Source organism: Oncorhynchus clarkii, chromosome 7, assembly GCF_045791955.1.
Source record: "Oncorhynchus clarkii lewisi isolate Uvic-CL-2024 chromosome 7, UVic_Ocla_1.0, whole genome shotgun sequence".
NCBI lineage: Eukaryota > Metazoa > Chordata > Actinopteri > Salmoniformes > Salmonidae > Oncorhynchus > Oncorhynchus clarkii.
In genome coordinates this window covers 42,463,061-42,483,569 of record NC_092153.1, presented here as the reverse complement: position 1 = coordinate 42,483,569, position 20,509 = coordinate 42,463,061, and the positions used below count along the sequence as shown (strand labels likewise).

At 42.2% G+C, this 20,509-nt stretch overlaps 1 protein-coding gene across 2 annotated transcripts in view; it reads left to right on the top strand.

Moving 5' to 3' along the window:
* The window catches only part of LOC139413340 (contactin-4-like), a 164,236-nt gene that overhangs the window by 108,709 nt on the left and 35,018 nt on the right, over window positions 1-20,509 (top strand). For both annotated transcript variants that reach the window (XM_071160574.1, XM_071160575.1), the window contains exons 10-11: window positions 2,272-2,401; window positions 3,687-3,837. In XM_071160574.1, the coding sequence (XP_071016675.1) occupies window positions 2,272-2,401; window positions 3,687-3,837 (281 nt within the window). The remainder of the gene's footprint in view (window positions 1-2,271; window positions 2,402-3,686; window positions 3,838-20,509) is intronic.

Genomic DNA, 20,509 nt, shown 5'->3' with positions numbered 1-20,509 from the left:
GTTTGTGACATCAATCGAGTCATACGGCTTGTTGTTTATACTCTCCTATATCAAATGAAGTGACCCGGTAGTGTTGGCAATGACATTGCCAATCATTTTCCATTCAGCAGAAGTTGTGCAGATGGTCCCCCCAGGTCCCCAAATGAAAAACTGCTGATTTAAGAGGAATGTCATGCTTAATTAATAGCAGCCCGTAAATGGAGTGCGTTCCACACAAAGACCGATATAAGCCACCACCGTTCTGCCGCTCTCGCCAGCAGGCACATTCGCCTCTGTGCATCCAGCTAGCAGCAAGTCACTGAGCATCATCAAAATTCACAACGCGACCTGCTCAAACACGGGCTTAGCTACTGATGTTTCAATGAGGACAGCTCCTCTTTTCATGTGACAGTACCTTAATCCCGTCAGACTGGAGCCACACCAAGCTGACACCCCTATGGAAATGTGCTTTAATGACATTAATGGTAGGCCTTTTGAAAACAGAGGAGATGAAGGGAAGCGGGGAGCATGTAGCACCAAGTGCACTGACAAAAAGCCCTACCCTTAAAAACTGGTGTCGGTTTTAATGCCGTTCTGGGAATAGACACTCCGTGGCCAAAAGTATGTGGACACCTCCTTGTCGAACATCTCATTCCAAAATCGTGGGCATTAACATGGAGTTGGTCACCCCCTTTGCTGCTATAACAGCCTCCACTCGTCTGGGAAGGCTTTCCACTAGATGTTGGAACATTGCTGCTGGAATTTGCTTCCATTCTGTCACAAGAGCATTAGTGAGGTCGGGCACTGAAGTGGGCACTTAGGCGATAAGGATTGGCTCGCAGTCGGCGTTCCAATTCATCCCATAGGTGTTCGATGGGGTTGAGGTCAGGGCTCTGTGCAGGCCAGTCAAGTTCTTCCACACCGATCTCGTTAAACCATTTCTGTATGGACCTCGCTTTGTGCACGAGGCCATTGTCATGCTGAAACAGGAAAGGGTCTTCCCAAACTGTTGCCACAAAGTTGGAAGCAGAGAATTGTCTAGAATGTTATTGTATGCTGTAGCATGAAGATTTCCCTTCACTGGAACTAAGGGGCCTAGCCCGAACCATGCAAAACAGCCACAGACCATTATTCCTCCTACACCAAACTTTACAGTTGGGGCAGGTAGCGTTCTCCTGGCATCCGAAACACCCAGATTTGGTCATCGGACTGCCAGATGGTGAAGCATAATTAATCACTTCAAAGAACGCGTTTCCACTGCTCTAGATTCCAATGACGGCGAGCTTTACACCATTATTTTGATCTTAGGCTTGTCGGCTATGGAAACTCATTTCATGAAACTCCTGACAAACAGTTATTGTGCTGACATTGCTTCCAGAGGCAGCTTGGAACTCGGTAGTAAGTGTTGCAACCGAGGACAAATGATTTTTACGTACTACGCACTTGGCAGTCCCGTTCTTGTGCGGTCTACCACTTCACGGCTGAGCCGTTGTTGCTCCTAGACATTTCCACTTCACAATAACAGCACTTACAGTTGACCAGGGCAGCCCTAGCAGGGCAGAAATTTGATCAACTGACTTGTTGGAAAGGTGGCATGGTAACATGTTGAAAGTCTCTGAGCTCTTCAGTAAGGCCATTCTATTGCCAGTGTTTGTCTATGGAGATTGCATGGGTGTGTGGTTGATTTTATATATGGCGTGGCTGAAGTTCAAATATGTAAACATACCTTGACGATAAAGATGCTAAGTGTCTGGGTTTTAGTGCATTAAACCCACTTAGGCTAATACGCCTGTTTATTTTGATGGGCCAGTCACAAGAGCTGTATCTCCTTCACTAAGATGGCAGGAATCTGCTATTCACAGTGGCTCAGTGCAGTGTGGGATCTGCGGTGTACATAACAGCATACATACAGTACTTAGTATGTATAGGGCACACTGTACCTATCAGGAAACCAATTTTCACATGCAGCATAGCTCTGATAAGATATTCCTAATCCTCACATCCAGTCCTCATGCTGAAGGGGAAACAGGTCCATTGGTGCAGCCAGAGATATAAATAGGGCATGGTTTTATTCCACTCTCATAAACATGCAGATTGATTAGGGTCATTTTCTGCTAGCCTGCCTCCCTCCACCCAACCCCCTCCCTCCATTAGTGATGAAAACCTAGATTTATTGCCACGTCCGTCACTGCCACACTATAATTCACTGGCACATTGGCTGCATGCTTTTATGTAAATGAGCAATCGCAATAAGGCATATCAAAAAGCATGTCTCTGTCTCTCTGTTCATAGGAGCGCATACAGGTTGCCAATGGGCTGTTGTCAATCAGCCGACTGACGCTGTCCGATATTGGAATGTATCAATGTGTGGCTGGAAACAAGCATGGGGAGGTCTACTCCAATGCAGAGCTCAAAGTCATAGGTAAGGCAATGCAAGGTGTGTGGGTGTACGTGCCTGACAGCGTACACGCCGGTGCATGTATTGTATGTTGTACAGTATGCACATTTGTTGTGTGCATGTTTTAGTGTCATAGGTAGTTTGTTTTTCCGCTCTCTACCATCGCAGTGTGACCTCTAGCTTCTCTGTGATTGCCTCCTAATTAAAAGGCATTCATTAAAAGATGAATGCACTGGGGTGCTGTTGATGTATGGCCATGCCACTGTGCTCCCAAGTCCCACCCATCTGCCCTGTCAGTCCTGTTCCTCTGGACCCTGTTCCCTGGCACAGGGCTGGCCTTCAGCTCTCCCTCTCGAAGCCCATCTCCCACCACTCTTCATCATTGTTTTGCCATTGATTGGAATTAGATCCAACACAGCCAAAGTTCCCAGGTTGAATTCAACGTGGAGGAGGTAAAAACGTCATTGACAGCCCCTGGCACTAATTGAAGTGCTTTATAAAAGCAAAGGAAGGGAGGATCCTGGAGAGAAAAGGAGATGATCATCATAGAACTCATTTGAGCTGCAAAACAGACATGACATTTTCCCTTTGTTTTTCTTAGCCGAGAAAATGATTCCCTGTTTTTTAAGGAGTGCAGTGTGTTGCACTCTCCTTCCTTCCCTGCCATTTCTACTCAACACATTACACGCCTCACTTTGAAGTAGACAGCAGCCATGCAAGGGTGTATTAAAACCTTTAGGGGTTATACAGATAACGTACCATTGCATAATTATTTGTTTGTTTTGTGCTTTTTTTCAACATGTCTGCCTTTGACTCACTCTCTGTCTAGTCCATACAAGCTGAGTGTGGAGTTTAGTAATCTCCTTGAGCCTTGTTTACACTGGCTAAGACCTGCTCTATCTCTGGCCAATGACAATTACTATTTCTAGCTCTGGCCAATGACAATGACTATCTCTAGGTCTGGCCAATGACAATGACTATCTCTAGGTCTGGCCAATGACAATGCCTATCTCTAGGTCTGGCCAATGACAATGACTATCTCTAGGTCTGACTATCTCTAGGTCTGGCCAATGACAATGACTATCTCTAGGTCTGGCCAATGACAATGACTATTCCCTTGATGTATATGTTGTTATTTACTGTGACACCACCAGGTAAAGACTCTGGACCCAGTATACTAAGGCCCTGAGGTTCTCCTAGTTCGGGTCATGTGTTCAGGATAAACTCATGTCATACATGTTGAAAGTTAAACATTAAGAGTAAAGGGAAAGGGAAGTGTTGAGTTTTTAACATGCATGTGTTGTCTTAGCTGTTGCCCCAGACTTCTCCCAGAGCCAGCTGAGGAGCCACACAATGGTGAAGGAGGGAGGAGATGTGCTGATGGAGTGCAGGCCCAAAATGTCCCCCTGGGGTGGGATCTCCTGGAGGAAGGGCAGTGAGACTCTACAAGAGAGCAACAGGTAAGCGAACAATCTCTCTCTCTCTCTCGTTATTAGGTAATCCCTCTCTCATAATGGGGTTGATTTCCTAAACACTGGGGTTACTGTGGGATTTGTTCTGGTATGGTACCCCAGAGGCTATGTTTACTGTATGGTTACCTTTCCCGGCTCTGTAGCTTGATATTATATATCTGGTCATATTAGTGATTGTATTCCTCAATGTTACAGAGTCCCTCCTTGACTGTAAGCATTTTATATTCAGCTTTGGGTTAAAATAAATATTGGAAGTAACGTCTCTGTCTTCAGACGTAGACTCCCGTAGGCCAGTGTTAATTTTGCCAACAATAACTAAGACGAAAAATATTAGTCAATGACCTATATTTCCTGACGAAAACGAATGACGATAATGAGACAAGATGCCATGGGGAAAAAAGACAACTATTCTAAGTGACTTTTCATTTGAGATGACACAAGGAGAATTCCATGCGAGACTAATGGACAGGAATTTGACAGGAAGCTCCTTTTCATCTGTTTTGTCCAATCATAAGCAAGCATACCTTTGCAGAATATAATGCAAACCTCTCGTCGGTCTTTTAGTTAAAAAGGCTGATTGAGCTGATATACAGTATCCACAGACATTTCAATCGTAACAGTAATGTTTACTGTTTCTTACTTTCGTATTGCCTGTTTTAGCTTTTTTTCCAATTAGCTTTTTCCTGTGTGGAAATACTAAATCTATTTGCTGAATATTAGCTAATATACAGTAATAACTCAAACATAGTTGGAAATGCTCAGATTCTCCCCTTTTAAGGGAATCACTGTCATTTACCTCATCACAAGGTGGAGAAAAACTGTAGGCCTAAATGGTTAAACCTGTAGCCAATAGCAAGGGAAAGGGGAATACCTAGTCAGTTGTACAACTGAAATGTGTCATCTGTATTTAAACCAACCCCTCTGAATCAGAGAGGTGCAGGGGGCTGCCTTAATCAACATCCATGGCTCCTGGGGAACAGTGGGTTAACTGTCTAGCTCAGGGGCAGAACAACAGATTTTTACCTTGTTAGCTCTGTGATTCGAGACAGAAACCTTTCAGTTACTGACCCAACTCTCTAACCACTAGGCTACCTGCCACCACTGGATAGAAGGCCTAGTTGGTCAAGGCTATCTTAATGTGCACATAGAAGTTGGAGGTAAAAAAAATGCACAGAGGAAAATGTGACTAACAGTGACTAAAACAAGACTAAAATTGTCCAGAGTTTTAGTTGGCTGATAATAACTAAAACTATGAAGGCTGAAATGACTAAAATGAAATCTAAAATATCTGACACAATTCAACACTGCCGTAGACCTACATTCAGTAAGGTTTTCAAGTCACTTAGTGTACAAAACATTAGGAACACCTTCCTAATTGCACCCGCTTTTGTCCTCAGAACAGCCTCAATTCGTCAGAGCATCGAAAACGTGCCACAGGGATGCTGGCCCATGTTTACTCCAATGCTTCCCACAGTTGTGTCAAGTTGGCTGAATGTCCTTTGGGGGGTGTGGACCATTCTTGATATACACAGGAAATTGTTGCGCGTTAAAAACTCAGCAGCGTCGTAGTTCTTGACACAAACCGGTGTGCCTGGCACCTACTACCATATCCCGTTCAAAGGCACTTAAATATTTTGTTTTGCCCATTCACCCTCTGAATGGCACACATCACAATCCATGTCTCAGTTGTCTCAAGGCTTAAAAATCCTTCTATAACCTGCCTCCTCCCCTTCATCTACACTGATTTAAGTGAATATAACAAGTGACATCAATAATGGATATGTTTGGAATGGAGAGTATTGTTGATTGATTTGGGGTTTTGCACTGCTGTGACATTGTTATATGTTCCAATGGGATGATTAATTCAACAGCAGTGGCTATATTACGGTTGAATGGATGGATGTTTCCTTGTAACCCTGTTGAGATAGTGTATATGTTTCCTAACATCAATAAGGGATCATATCTTTTACCTGGATTCACCTGGTCAGTCTTTATCGTGGAAAGAGCAGGTGCTCCTAATGTTTTGTACACTCAGTATATAATGCCTGGTGTAATTCACAGTGTAGATGTACACCACAAACAAACCAGTGTCAGTACTGAAGGTATAATTGGTTTGGCCAGTACTTATGGGTGTCCCGATATGCCCCTCGCTGTGCAGAGTCCGGGTGCTAATCAAGCACTTTTCGCCCTCTGTGGGGGTGTGTGGGTGACTATACCAGTCACTGTCTGCTGACAGGACGTGCTTTTCTGGGCTAAAGTGTTAACTGCTAACAGTGACAGGAGAGTAGGGTGTGTGTGTGTGTGTGTGTGTGTGTGTGTGTGTGTGTGTGTGTGTGTGTGTGTGCGTGTGTGTGTGTGTCGCATCAGGGGTCTGGTCAGTCAGGCTGTCCTGATCCAGACAGCAGCTGCACCCCTTTTTGTGGCACAACTCTGACAGCAGGACTGTGTGCACAGTGTCTGGCACGTCTTGTCAGAGTTTACATATACACAAAGAAGTGTTGTCGCTAAACAAAGTGGCCCTGCATTTGCATAGTGGTTGCGCTGCTTGTGCCCTTCAGTTGCCCTGTATACTTATGTATGTGATGCTGTCTCCCTAGCAGACTGATCAAGGCTGGAATTCTGAAGCACATCAGGTTTTATTAATAAAATATGTATTTTTCTCTTTCGTCATCCCTCTTGAACTGACAGCTAGAATCTTGGTTGAACTGTGAGGTAGCAACGGATTACACACACAAAAGAAAACGAGGGTTCCTCAAAGTTTCTTTGGGAAGAGTGATGGTTCTACTGACTAAAAAGAACTGATCCAAAGAACCATTTGAGCCATTCAATGTCTCTTTGCAGTTCAAGAAAGGGTTCTTTCCTCTTTTAGTGATAATTCAAATGTGGGGGTGGCGGTTTATTCGAATATTTTTAAGGCGCTGATTTGCTCACAGCTCTTTTTTGTGCAACCGTGAGTGAGAGTGTCATTTCAACATCTAATCTGTTGTGTTATGCCAGTACATGTTATGTATGGCAATTCCAGTGTAGGTGTCTTGTGAAAGACTTACCTATAGCCTTGTGTCAAGTGAGAATGAGTGACTAAGTCAGTAGTTCTCAATTCTCTCCCAGCTGTTCCAGAGCTAGCACCCCAGATTCATCCTACGGTATGGCATTTTAACAGTACACTATCAAGCCAGAATAAATAAATACAAAGAAACTTTGATGATTGAGAAAGGTTCTATAGAGAACCATAAAAAGGAGTTCTATATAGCCCCAAGAAGCATTGTAACCATTGTAACCATAGAGGAACCCTTTTTTTGTGCTAAATAAATATAAACCTTTTTAATGGTTCTTCATAGCACTGTAGATGTTCCTTTTAGAACCTTATGAACACGGTTCTCTATAGAACCTTCAAAAAAATATATAGCATATAGCACCAAAAAAGGGTTCCGCGATGGTTACAAGCCAATAGAATCATTTGTTTTTAGTGTGTATGCTTTTCCCTTTCCATGGTTTCCAACACAGATATCCACTGAGCTACAGTAACTGATCATTTTGATTTAACATCCTGCTCGTAGCCTATGGATATGTTTGGAATGGAGAGTTTTGTTGATTGATTTGGTGTTTTGCACTGATGTGACACTGTTATATGTTCCAATGGGATGATTCATTCAACAGTAGTGGCTATATTACGGTTGAATGGATGGATGTTTCCTTGTAACCCTGTTCTTCCCTGCTGTTTTGTGGTTCCTTGTTGTTTCACTATGAGCTTGTTAGAAGTAGATAGATAGTTGAGATATACTGTATATGTTTGCTGTAGCGGAGAGGCCTACCAGAACTCATATACTGTATGGTATTTTAATGTTCTGATCGGGACTTGTTGGTAGCAAAGGTAAAAGTGGATTATTACATCTGGACAAGTGCCCCATAAACACAATCTATCATAATAATATGCTATTCACAAAGGGAATTATATTACAATACCTCTAGGTCTGTGTTCTTGTGGAGTCCTGAATTGAACTTGAAAAGTAAATTGTCATGCTTTTTACTTTGTAAATGCTATTCAGCGCAGACCACCTCTTTGACACAGAGGTAATTAAAAAGAAAAATGTGCAGATAACACGTTTGCTCGCATCTGTCCCAGGTTGTATTGTGCTGGATGAAATCTTGTCAGGATGCTGGATTGCATTGTCAATAGGTGGAACCCTGCCAAATTACTTTTTTGCAGAACTGAAAAAATGTGTGAGGCATTGAATGTGTTGTCTCTACTCTTTCTTTCTTTCTTTCTTTCTTTCTTTCTTTCTTTCTTTCTTTCTTTCTTTCTCCTTCGCCCTATATCACTCTCTCTCTCTCTCTCTCTTTTTCTTTCTCTCTCTCTCTCTCTCTCTCTCTCTCTCTCTCTCTCTCTATCAGTTTCTCTCTCTCGCTATCTCTTCCTCTCTCACCCCAGTCTCATTCTCTCTCTCACACACACACACACACGGACACGCATTGCTCAGACATACAAACCTACTTTGAGCCCAAGTTGTCCTGCCCTTTCTGGACCGCCTACATCTCATGCTATGGAAGTAATCATCACCTGTTCTCGTCGTCATTTAACATATTGTCTCACTTCGAAAGGACTGTGTTACTGGAGGATGAATGCTTGGATAACCATTGTGATTTAGCGGTAGTTAAAAAACCTTAACATCATGTAAAGTGAAACTAGTTCACCATGCAAATGAGAGGACCACCACTGCTTTGCTTTGTCCATCCCAGATCGATTAAACCAGTAACACAATTACTGCACTTGAGAGTAATCAATAAATCACATTTATTGTTTTGAAAATAAGGTGTGAGCAGGATGTGGCGGTACACCTGCTCAGGAGCGTGCATAATCAAAGGCGGGAGGGGGGTGTGTGTTGTGAACCCCTTTTGCTCAAGATTAATTGGCCTAATTGCGTTAGCGCTCCACTGTGGCTTTAGAGGGAGGGGAGCCAGTGTCACCAGCTGGGTAATCCATCTTCATAGCAGCAGCTCTTTTTTTCTGCAAGAGACCAGCAGAGAGTGGGGTGAGGGGGGGGGGGGGTTGTCTTATCTCTCCCAGACAACCCTGCAGGGACCCGGTTTAGATGACATCAGCTGGAACAAAGCAGCTGAGAACGCAGAGCAGGGTCTTGCTGATGAGTGTATAAGTGGGCCGTGTCAGGCAATGGACCGTTGCCTAAAAACATGCCATTTCAATATGTCACCACTGAATTGGAAGAGAGAGAGAAAAAAAAAATGTGTTGGCCCCACACACCAGACCCACACACCAGACCCACACACTCAACTGTCTCTGTATGAGTGGCCACCGCCCGCCCGCCGGACGTGCCGACATTCTGTTTTCCCCTCATCTCTTCTCCCTAAATTAAAGGCAGTCTTTCAAAGGGCTGTGTAGAGTTATCTTACACCACAGCAGCACTCGTAGGGGAGAGCCATTTTTTTCATTCAGCATAACTATGTCAAGGGAAATATAGATACGTCAAGGGAAATATAGATATCGTTCTATCAAAGATATCTACATGTATTTTGAAACATTGTATATCCCTGGAAATAACCAGAGGTATGTAAACATAACAGTTTTGAAAACATTTAACATAGACTTAAGCCCTGGTGTAACCTCTTATCCCAGCGACAATGCCTGGGAAGAAAACACTTCAACTGTGGCCTAGAGGGGGAGCGAACCCCACTGAGGAATGCATTTTTCATCATTTGAATCACACAAAATGCGAGGAGGTGTCTTCAAAATACTATGCATATTATGCATAAAATGGACAAATCTAATCATTATTTGTATGGGGTATATTGATTATCTATTGACTCAACTTGCCCCTTGCTAAGTGGCACAATTTACCCCAAAGCAACCATTTTGACTATATTATCTACAAGGATGCACTTTCATGCTAGGTTTAGGACCTCGTATTGTAGCTTATAGAGACCCCAAAGTATGCATAAAACAGTCTTTAATCAGTCTACTTTGGTGTAGACAGAAGCATCATGAAACCTATAACACAATAAATCAATGTTATTTTGTAAAATTCTTCTTCTTTTTTTTTTTTACCTAGCTTGCTTATCACTTTTCCCATGTGGTTTCTTCCTTCACGGACTCCATGAAATGATGACCTCTTCCTAAATATTACCTCATCCTGACCTACAAATATTTCAAAATATTTGTTGGTCCTTTGATATAGTTGCTTGGCTTCGGATGGAAGTCTTAAACTGATGTGCAAGTGGTACAGATCAACTGCAGTGTGTTTCGGTGTGCTGTGATGCTGTATCCCATTGTCTGTGAAGCACAGGGGTTTTATTGCCTTGGTGAGATCTGTTTAGTGGCTCTATATTCGTTTTGCTGTAGTATATGGAAGGAGGAAAGAAAAGTAGATTGGTTAGTGTCAGTTAAGAATTACATATGGCAAGTTTATTCAGTCAAAGCCATGGTATGTTCTCATTAAGGCTCAACGTAATGTAGCGCTAACCTTTATCTAATTGCTGTGTAGAATTGTTACTGAAGTTGTACAAATGAAGTATTACATACTACAAGAAGTCCCAGTCAGTGGTGATTGTATTGTATTGTAACGCGTAGGCTTCTGCAAAAATGGCTGTATCATGAGCGATACAGTAGATTAAGTTAACTTCCAGAAGATGTCATGCAGAGACCATCTTCTTTTAAACATTAACCTCACTTTAAATCTATTCTTGTAACTTTCACCTTTATTATATGTGGCCAGATGGAATTATTCTACCTTCTTACTGCATAGAATAAGTTACCTTGATTGCTTTGTGCACTTTAAAGAAGTGCACTGTGTTTTGACTTTACAGCTGTTTCTACCACTCTCTCTTGAACTCATAATTGGTGGCTTGTCAGGCCTTGATGCCTGGCCGGGGGTGTTTAACATACAACGCTTGTAGAATATTCTCCCTACATCCCTGTAGAGTGGATAATGGATTGAGTGGTGGAAATGAGGCATAGCAGGGGTTTCTGCGTCAGGGTGTTGACTGTTGACTGCTCCACCATATTGAGGGTGACAGGGACGGGAGTGAGATTGCTCCAGATCTAGCCATGCTTTTGGCCCATCTCTAACCCTTCCTGCAAAGCAAGAGGAAAAGAGATGGCTCTCACATAAATGAAGTGATCTCTGCCAGAGTGAACTCCATTTACAGACCCCATCTGCTATGCCAGACACACTCCAGAATGAATCAATGTCAGGAAGGAAACCAAATGTGGAATGAGTATCAGCACATTTTTATAAGTGTCCACAGAGGAAGCTTGTGATGCATTTACTTACATTGACTTAGTATAAACGATTTTGCACTCAGTCATTACTCAGACATGATTAAGTGTCACACTTGCACTTTTTAAAATGTAATAATGTGATTTTCATCAAACGTTGCTCAAAGTTACATTATGAAATCTTAACATGAAACAGATGCGTTGTTATTAAAGAGAGGGATTAGCCCAGAGCACTGTTTTAGTTTTCATTCATTTCAGTGGTGCCATGCTGTTGTGCTTATTAAAAAACATTGGTTATCATGTTTGAATGTCACTTCGCATTTTTTCTCATCACGTCTCTAATTTCCTCATTTGATTCTAATTGAACATCTGCTTGGAAAAGTGGAGATCTGGATCTCTGCGGAGGTGCTTGTGACAACGTCGCGTTCCGAGTGGAATATTGAGAGGTTCTGCAGCCTAATAAACGTATCTCATTTCCTCACCTTGAAGGGAGGCACACCACCTGATAAGTTGTTTGTGCAGCTTATGGTGCTCATGGTCATTTAGCAATAGACTCTGTCTTCAGAGTCTGGTGTTGGCTGGGCCGGGAATGTCACATGAAGGGGAATGGCCCTCCCACCTGAGGACGAGAGCAGGCTGGAGCTCTGCTGGGGTACACTGACAGCCCCACACAAACACACACACATGTGCACACACACATATGTGTACAGTACATACACACACACACACACACACACACACACACACACACACACACACACACACACACACACACACACACACACACACACTCCTCCGTGCAGTCTTGATTTCAGCTAAAGTATGTTGTGGCTTTTATCACTTACATAGTTTTAATAGCTGACCTTAACTTGATCTATCAAGATGTGCAGTGCTAGTGCATAGAGGATTCATGTTTATTGAATATTTCCCTCTCCAAAAAAAAGTCAATTAATAAGAAACACATCACATATTTTTTTTTTTTAACCTTTATTTTACTAGGCAAGTCAGTTAAGAACAAATTCTTATTTACAATGACGGCCTACCAAAAGGCAAAAGGGCTCGGGGACAGGGCCTTGGATTAAAAAGAAAACCATAGGACAAAACTGTTGATGTTATATTTCATACAGTATATATTTTATATTTTGACAGATATTTTATAAAGTATTTTTAGACACGTAAATCATGTATTGAGACCAGTGGTAGATTTATCGCTAACACTTTATGTGGATGGTCCATCTGTAGATGCTCTACAGACTATCAGTAACATTTCAACTAACTATCTACTAACCTTAGCCCTAACACTTATCGTAACCCTAAACGTAACCCTTCCCCTAACCCTTATTCTAAACATAAGCAGTTACTTATCAACAGATAGTTTGAGATAGGTGTAACCGATTAACGCAAAAAACAACATGCCCCTTAATGATCAAGCTTTTTCTGGTCATATCAAGTCAGCTGAACCCTTGTTCCCTATCTTGTAAAGGTTGTAAAACAAGCTCAAGGAAGTTAAGTTGATCGACTTAACCCAAATAAATCTAAACCTGGAGATTTTTGCTGAGATTAGGTCAGAACCCTTTGCTGAGATTAGGTCAGAACCATCTTTACCTGTCCACGTGCCATGTTCTTCTCAACGGGATTATTCTTTATCTGGGAGAGACTGCTGCTGATATCGTTTTTCAAAGGGAGAATGTGCCAGCACAGCACAAGTAATCCATCTTGGTTCCCGACAATTTCTTTGGAACCGGTGTGTGTGTGTGTGTGTGCTCCTTATTCCTGAAGGATACCTCAGCCAGCGCATGAGGAGGAGATTAATATCAGTGGAAGGGAATATATTTTGAGAGCAATTTGTGATTAGAGGAAGGATCCTGTAGCAGTACATCCACACAGCCCTCTGTGGACCAGGCAGATAAACACTCCACTCCTTCCAATGCAATTACCAACACAATCCCATCCTGTTCTCCTGTTTCACAGTCGGAAATGAAGACAATGTAAATCGGGAGCTTTGATTAAGACAGCTACCTGTAATAAGTAGTAGCTCTGCACAGCGTTTAATTCATACACATACGCTGAGTGTACAAAACATTAGGAACACCTTCCTAATATTGAGTTACACCCCCTTTTGCCCTCAGAACAGCCTCAATTGGCCAGAGCATGCACTCTACAAGGTGTCGAAAGCATTCTACATGATTATGCTGGCCCATGCTGACTCCAATGCTTCCCACGGTTGTGTCAAGTTGGCTGGATACATACAGGAAAGATACATAAAGGAAACTTTTGATTGTGAAAAACCCAGCAGCAATGCAGTTCTTGACACACCCAAACCGATGCACCTGGCGCCTACTACCATACTCCATTCAAAGACACTTAAATATTTTGTCTTGTCCATTCACACTCTGAATGGCACACATGCACAATCCATGTCTCAATTGTCTCAAGGCATGAAAATCATTCTTTAACCTGTCTCCTCCCCTTAATCTACTACACCAGGGATGAACAATTTTTGTAGGCCCGCGGTCCAATTTTTTAAATACATTTTAAAAACAATTTTTCATTGTTGTCTGTGTGTTTTTTGGGGGAAGTCAGTCAGGGTCACAAGTTACTGTTGAGATTTATAATAATAGAATACACAAGGTGCAATTTATAAATTTAGTTGTGCATCAGCAGCCACTCAATTAGCCAATGTCAGCTACATTTTTTTTCATTGGTAAATTAGTCTAGCGGCCAGCTACCTAAACTTGTAGTAAGCATGATCGAATTACTATTTACTATAGAATTGTATAACTGAGTGAAATGAGTTATATTATTGCCAAATCTCCTCTCCGCCCCATGGGAAAATGTGAAGAATTCAGGAAATTAACTTTAAAACAAAAAATGTTGTTCTTCACTGTCACGGGTGGCCACTAAAATGTTTTGCTTACAAGGGTGTGGATATGCGGCCCTTCATGATGAGTTTTTTTCGGAGCCTCCACCTACATCAAAGCTGCCCATCCCTGATCTACATTGATTGAAGTGGATTTATTAACAACTGACATCAATAAGGGATCACAGCTTTCACCTGGATGCCATGGAAAGCGCATGTTTTGTACACTCAGTGTATAAAAGCATAATTCAGTTAGAAAAGCTTATGTATTATGGAATGTTATTGTAGCCGGCCTAGGTTGCATTAGCCACGAAAAATGTGTCTGTTAGATCCATGGGGAATCACTTGTCATTTCTCTCTTTATGTGAAGGTGGTGTAAGAGGGAATGTTTGGCACCTCTGTGTATTTGTTTCACAAAGTAGAGATTAATACTTCCTTTGCAGGCTAACACCCCTGTCCCCTGGCTGTGTTTTGATTAAGCTGCATATTGCCATGGAAACCATATTAATGCTACAGAGTGCCCTGGAGACAACGGTCAACCGAGACAGAACTGAAAGGAAATGTCATTTCACGTATAGCCTGCAATTCAGTCTTTTTTCTTCCTCCATCTTAATGTAACTGAAAAAAGAAAAAGAACCCACTCAGTGCATTCTGCTAGTTGCAGGGTAGAGCAGGGTAAATCATATGTACTGTGACAAGGGGAATGAGTCCTTACTTACTGTCAATCATTCTTCTTCTTTCTGTCAGACATGTACACTCAACTAGAGCTCTGTGCAACACTGGCTCCAGATGCACTCCTCATACTCCTGTTGTGCTTTGATTGACGCATGCAAATTATCTCTATAGGGTAGGCCTTCTAACAGTAGCTTGAGGAACTTCCAAGCATTGTGTTGTGTTCATTGCTGTTATTCTCAGCATTACTCTCCATGATGTACTGTTCTGTTCATCACATCATTGTTGTTGATAATTAGTGCATTCAGTGGTCGACAGTTCCAACTTTCTGCTATTTAAGCAATGTGTGAGCTTTGTGTTATTAAGTACATTTAGTCATCAGGGCTTCCAACTTTTGAAGATAGCTTGGCGTGAGATCTCCTATCGTGAATGAGCTCCTATCAGCTACAGCCCTAGCTGGAGGGGTATGGGGATCCCCTCCCCAGGAAATAAAAAGCTAATAAAAAGCTAATTTCCTGCTATTATACATGTTTTCACGTGGCTTAGTCCCATGACCATAAAAACCATAGGTCAGGTGTATTCGGGATCATTTTAAAATTGAATAAACACTGAAAACTCAACAACTTGGTTTGAAGTTTATTTGAGATTATTTGGAGATGGAATTTAGAGTATGCTAGCTGGGGAAACATTGATGTTGGGTTCTGAAATGCTAATATTAATGGTTGGTGGCAGTAGCCAGCCATAGGATGGATTGCAGCCTCTCGTTGTCCATAACAAACAAACATGTTAATATGTAATTCATTTGGGTGAACTCTCTGTTTAAAATAAGACCGTAGAAAATCTTGCCTAGAGGTAGCTCTCCAAAGGGGGTTGGCCACCCCTGATCTATGTTTCCCTAATACTGGGGGTTTGAATATGGTCATGTGACATTTGATTTCTACACATTACCTTGCATTCAAGAAAAATCAAGTGAATAATGACAAGTTGGCGTATCAGATTTCAAATAGCCTAAATTGGTAAGAAGTGAAATAATAAAAGTATTTGTTCTGAGTGTTTGTTCTGAGATAAGCACACTAATTAGTATATATTTTAGCCCTTTGTAGGGTATGGGAATTGTTCTAATGTCTTGTGAAAGACCTAAATCTAACCCTACACCCAACCCAAATGATCTTTCAATGTATTGTTGTCCCCCCACTAGAATCAGATTCATTCGGTTCACAATTTGTTTGGGCAAATAATGTTAATAATACAGATAGAAATTCAGGCTAAATTCCCTCTGAATGTCGCCTTTTTGTTGTTACAGCCGAATGAACGTAAGTGCTAAATTGCCAATGACCAAACAAGGTGAATAATGTAGGCTATGGATCTGGGCTCATGCAAGTGGTGGATTATCAAGTTAGTAGGCTAGGTTATATTATCACATGCTGTCAAAAAGAAGCATTCTGTTGACAAGTTGCACTGCTGCTCTTTTGACAATTTAGCTCACAAACTTTGATCAGATGAGAACAAACCTGCCTGTCCAGTCTGCCGTGGCTGCTCCACTCTAATCGTGAGGGCCATTTCTTTACAAACACACATCCAATCGCCTTGGTACTAACCCAATCACAAGCTTCAATCTGCCGTGGTTCACAGAGCGGTGGTAGGAAAATGATGGATCTCCCGGGTGAAGCTGCCACAGTCACAATGCTCGTGATGTAGAATTGCAGGGTATATGCTCCCGATTTGAAAATGATTTGGAGGCACAGTTGAAAAGTTCAAGCGCTGTGTTAATCAGGAAATAAAACCAGCACTTTCTTCCATGCGTGAGAAATAAGAGACGTGGCGTGTGAGTGTGTGAAGAGGGTCAAATGTGTGTCTCTCGCCCAATGCGTAAATTGGCAGCACTGAGTCATACAACACTTACTGTACCTGTATCCATCCACCTTTAGTGTCACGTTCTGACCTTAGCTCTTTTATTATGTCTTTGTTTTAGTATGGTCAGGGTGTGAGTTGGGTGGGTTGTCTATGTTCCTTTTTCTATGTTTTGGGATTTCTGTGTTTGGCCTGGTATGGTTCTCAATCAGAGGCAGGTGTTTATCGTTGTCCCTGATTGAGAACCATATTTACGTAGCCTGGTTTCACTTTTGAGTTGTGGGTGATTATTTTCCGTGTTAGTGTTTGTTACCACACGGGACCGTTTCGTTTGTTTCACTTTTTTATTTTTTATTTGTGTAGTGTTCAGTTTGTCTTATTAAAATGGACACTTACCACGCTGCAGATTGGTCCGACCTCTCTTACTCCTCATCAGAGGAAGACGACGAACGTTACATTTAGGTAGATTTGTCACACACTACAGTCTAGACACGCTAGTCACACTAAACTCTGATATATTCAATGCTTATGGCAGTGTCATCATAAATATGCAGTTTGAGTGACATTTGAGTTCTCTCCTGTTGTGGGGGTGTCAGCCCGACCGTTAGATGAGGTGCCATTTGTATGTTGTTGCACCTCATTTTACAGCCGATAACTGTAAATCATTTTCTATCATAACGACATCAATTCCTGAATAATTTGGTAGAACTAACAGTGCATGTGACAAGCTAAGAGGTATTGGCACAAGCCTACGTAGGGCAAAAATCAATATCAATTACAGTGCTATTGGAGAATTGTCAGAGGTAAATGCTCAGGTGTCCCTATTTTACCAATGTCAGGCAATCGGTTTGTTGTCTAAGTGAAAAAAAACCACCTCATTGCCACACATATTATCGTAGACTGTAATTGCCTGTTAACCTTGGGGCTGACAACTTTAAAAACAGTGGTATGCACTCTGGATTTATCTCGATGGTACTGTGAAAATAGACTTCTCTGTACTTTTCCCATTGAGTTGAACCACACACTGCATTCTGCGTCATATACTCCGACTTTGGTTTTGCTGGGTCAAATCTGTGCAGTTTGACTTGATTTACGTGTCTGACAAGGCCGTTCCTCTCAAACACGGAGCTCTGTGGGGAATCTGGGGAGAGACAGACTTTCCGTTTATCTTGTGATGTCAGAATTTCACACCCTACACTTCAGGACTTTAAAGCAGTCAGGAGTGTAGATCAAAAGTTGGGTCCAACCTCTTGCACTGTTCAGAGGATAGGGTGACCTAGCCTTTCCCCTGTAGACACCTGATCTGAGCTTTTCCTATTCAACCCTGGAGCAGTGTTACTACCACCGCCGATTTGATACAATCATGATTACAAACACCACCTGCAGGTAGGTCAGTGTCGACCAGGACAAGCAACATACTTTAATGCATACCTATCCTTATGTGTAAAGTTAATACAAAAGGGCACACACAGCTACAGTACAGTAGCACACAGAGTGAAACCCTGAAATACTTGTTCATGTGCTGGATGAATGCTGCATGCATTTGGAGATTGCATGGCTCCAGTGGTGTTTGGACCAGATGGGGCGAAATGAGTGTTCCTGTAACGCACCTTAGCCAAGGTTAATTATTTTGTAAAAAAATAAAACTTACGAAAGCGTAAGATGGCCTTTTTTCACACGGCCTCGTGGCTGAGTAATTCTACTGATAGAATCTTAACCCCTATTTTCACAGTCCTGTTTTATTTACCGGGCTAATGAAGAGCACACAAAGACCCTGCATTCACCCGTCCAACCGGGCTCTGAGATGAGAGGGTTTATTTGTGTATGGTGGTGTCTACCAATGCTACCTTCACATATGCACGTACTAGGATATTGGTGTAAATAGTTTGATTTATGTTATGCCAATATACACTGAACAGTCAGTATCTGGTGTGACCACCATTTGCGTCATGCAGCGCGACACATCTCCTTTGCATAGAGTTGATCAGGCCATTGAGTGTGGCCTGTGGTATGTTGTCCCGCTCCTCTTCAATGGCTGTGCGAAGTTGATAGATATTGGCGGGAACTGGAACACGCTGTCGTACAAGTCGATCCAGAGCATCCCAAACATGCTCAATGGGTGACATGTCTGGTGAGTATGCAGGCCATGGAAGAACTGGGATATTTTCAGATTCCAGGAATTGTGTACAGATTCTTGCGACAGATCCTTGCGTGCATTATCATGCTGAAACATGAGGTGATGGTGGCGGATGAATGGCACAACAATGGGCATCAGGATCTCGTCACGGTATCCCTGTTAATTTAAATTGCCATAGATAAATTGCAATTGTTTTCATTGTCCGTAGCTTCTGCCAGACCATACCATAACCCCACCGCAACCATGGAGCACTCTGTTCAGAACATCAGCAAACCGCTTGCCCATATGACGCCATCTGCCCGGTACAGTTGAAACCGGGATTCATCCGTGAAGAGCAAACTTCTCCAGCGTACCAGTGGCCGTCGAAAGTGAGCATTTGCCCAGTGAAGTAAGTTATGACGCCAAACTGCAGTCAGGTCAAGACCCTGGTGAGGATGACGAGCACGCAGATTAACTTCCCTGAGACGGTTTCTGACAGTTTGTGCAGAAATTATTAGGTTTTGCAAGCCCACAGTTTGATCAGCTGTCCGGGTGGCTGGCCTCAGATGATCCCGCAGGTGCAGAAGCCGGATGTGGAGTTCCTGGGCTGGCGTGGTTACACGTGGACTGCGATTGTGAGGCCGGTTGGACCTACTGCCAAATTTTCTAAAACAACATTGGAGGCAGTTAATGGTAGAGAAATGAACACCACATCTCTGGTGAACATGCTTGCAGTCAGCATATGAATTGCACGCTCCTTCAAAGATTGAGAACTCTGTGGCAAAACTACACATTTTAGAGTGGCCTTTTATTGTCCACAGCACAAGATGCACTTGTGTAATGATCATGCTGTTTAATCAGTTTCTTGATATACTGCCCCTGTCAGTTGAGAAATGCTCACTAACCGGGACAAATTTGTGCACAACATTTGATAGAAATATGCTTTTTGTGTGAATGGAACATTTCTGGGATCTTTTATTTCAGTTCATGAAACATGGGACCAACACTTTACATGTTACGTATATATTTCTGTTCAGTATAGATAGCATCAGCAATTATAGCTGTTTGCATGCATCAAATCCAACATGAAATGCAGTACTCTCGACATTTCAGTGTAGTGCTGCCACTATCATTTCAAATCATTTCTGGTCCCTGGTTTTGTCATGAACTCATCCAACACACTCTCACATTCTAGCACTTCCTTTCACAATACATCTGTGCCATTTAATTAACTCTACATACAATACAATTGTCCACATCACTGTGTTGTTTGTGTAAATCAAAGGCCAATGTAGTGTCCTTCAATTATGAGGTAGTAAAGACAACCAAAACTGACAGCTTGTTTTGCATGTACTGTAAACTGAATGCTTGGGTCTCATGTACCGTAATATGGTCTTATATATAGTGGTGATGTCTCAAAAATAATGTCAGAAAATATATTGAGAGGAAAGGTTTTTACTTTGGACCATAATTACAGTTTCCAATTTGCACTTCACAGTACGAGCAATGGATTCTCTGAGACTAATGTTATTTTTTAATCCCTTTCATCTTGGAGGGCATAAAAGATTAACACTGTCCAGTCTCTTTGCCTGTTACTTGATCTTCTCCAATACGTTTTTTTTGTTTGTATTTTTTATGATTACATGAGTAGTGTGTTTGGGCTTTTCGCCTCTTGTTAGAAATAAACGTATCCTCTTCGGAGGGGTTTACAGCGGCAGCCGTTAACTTTGTGTGAGGCTGAGATGAAAAGAGTGGCACTTGTGTTCATCTCACCTGTGAATTATTGATACGTCCTCCACAGCAGCAGGAAAGGAAGCTCTCCTGAGACAGTGGGAAGATCAGACAGACATGTTGTCCAAAGGTTTCTTAAGTAGGGAGAGGAGGAGTAGAACTGGAAGACATTTACTTCACTTAGTTGACTTGTAGTTTA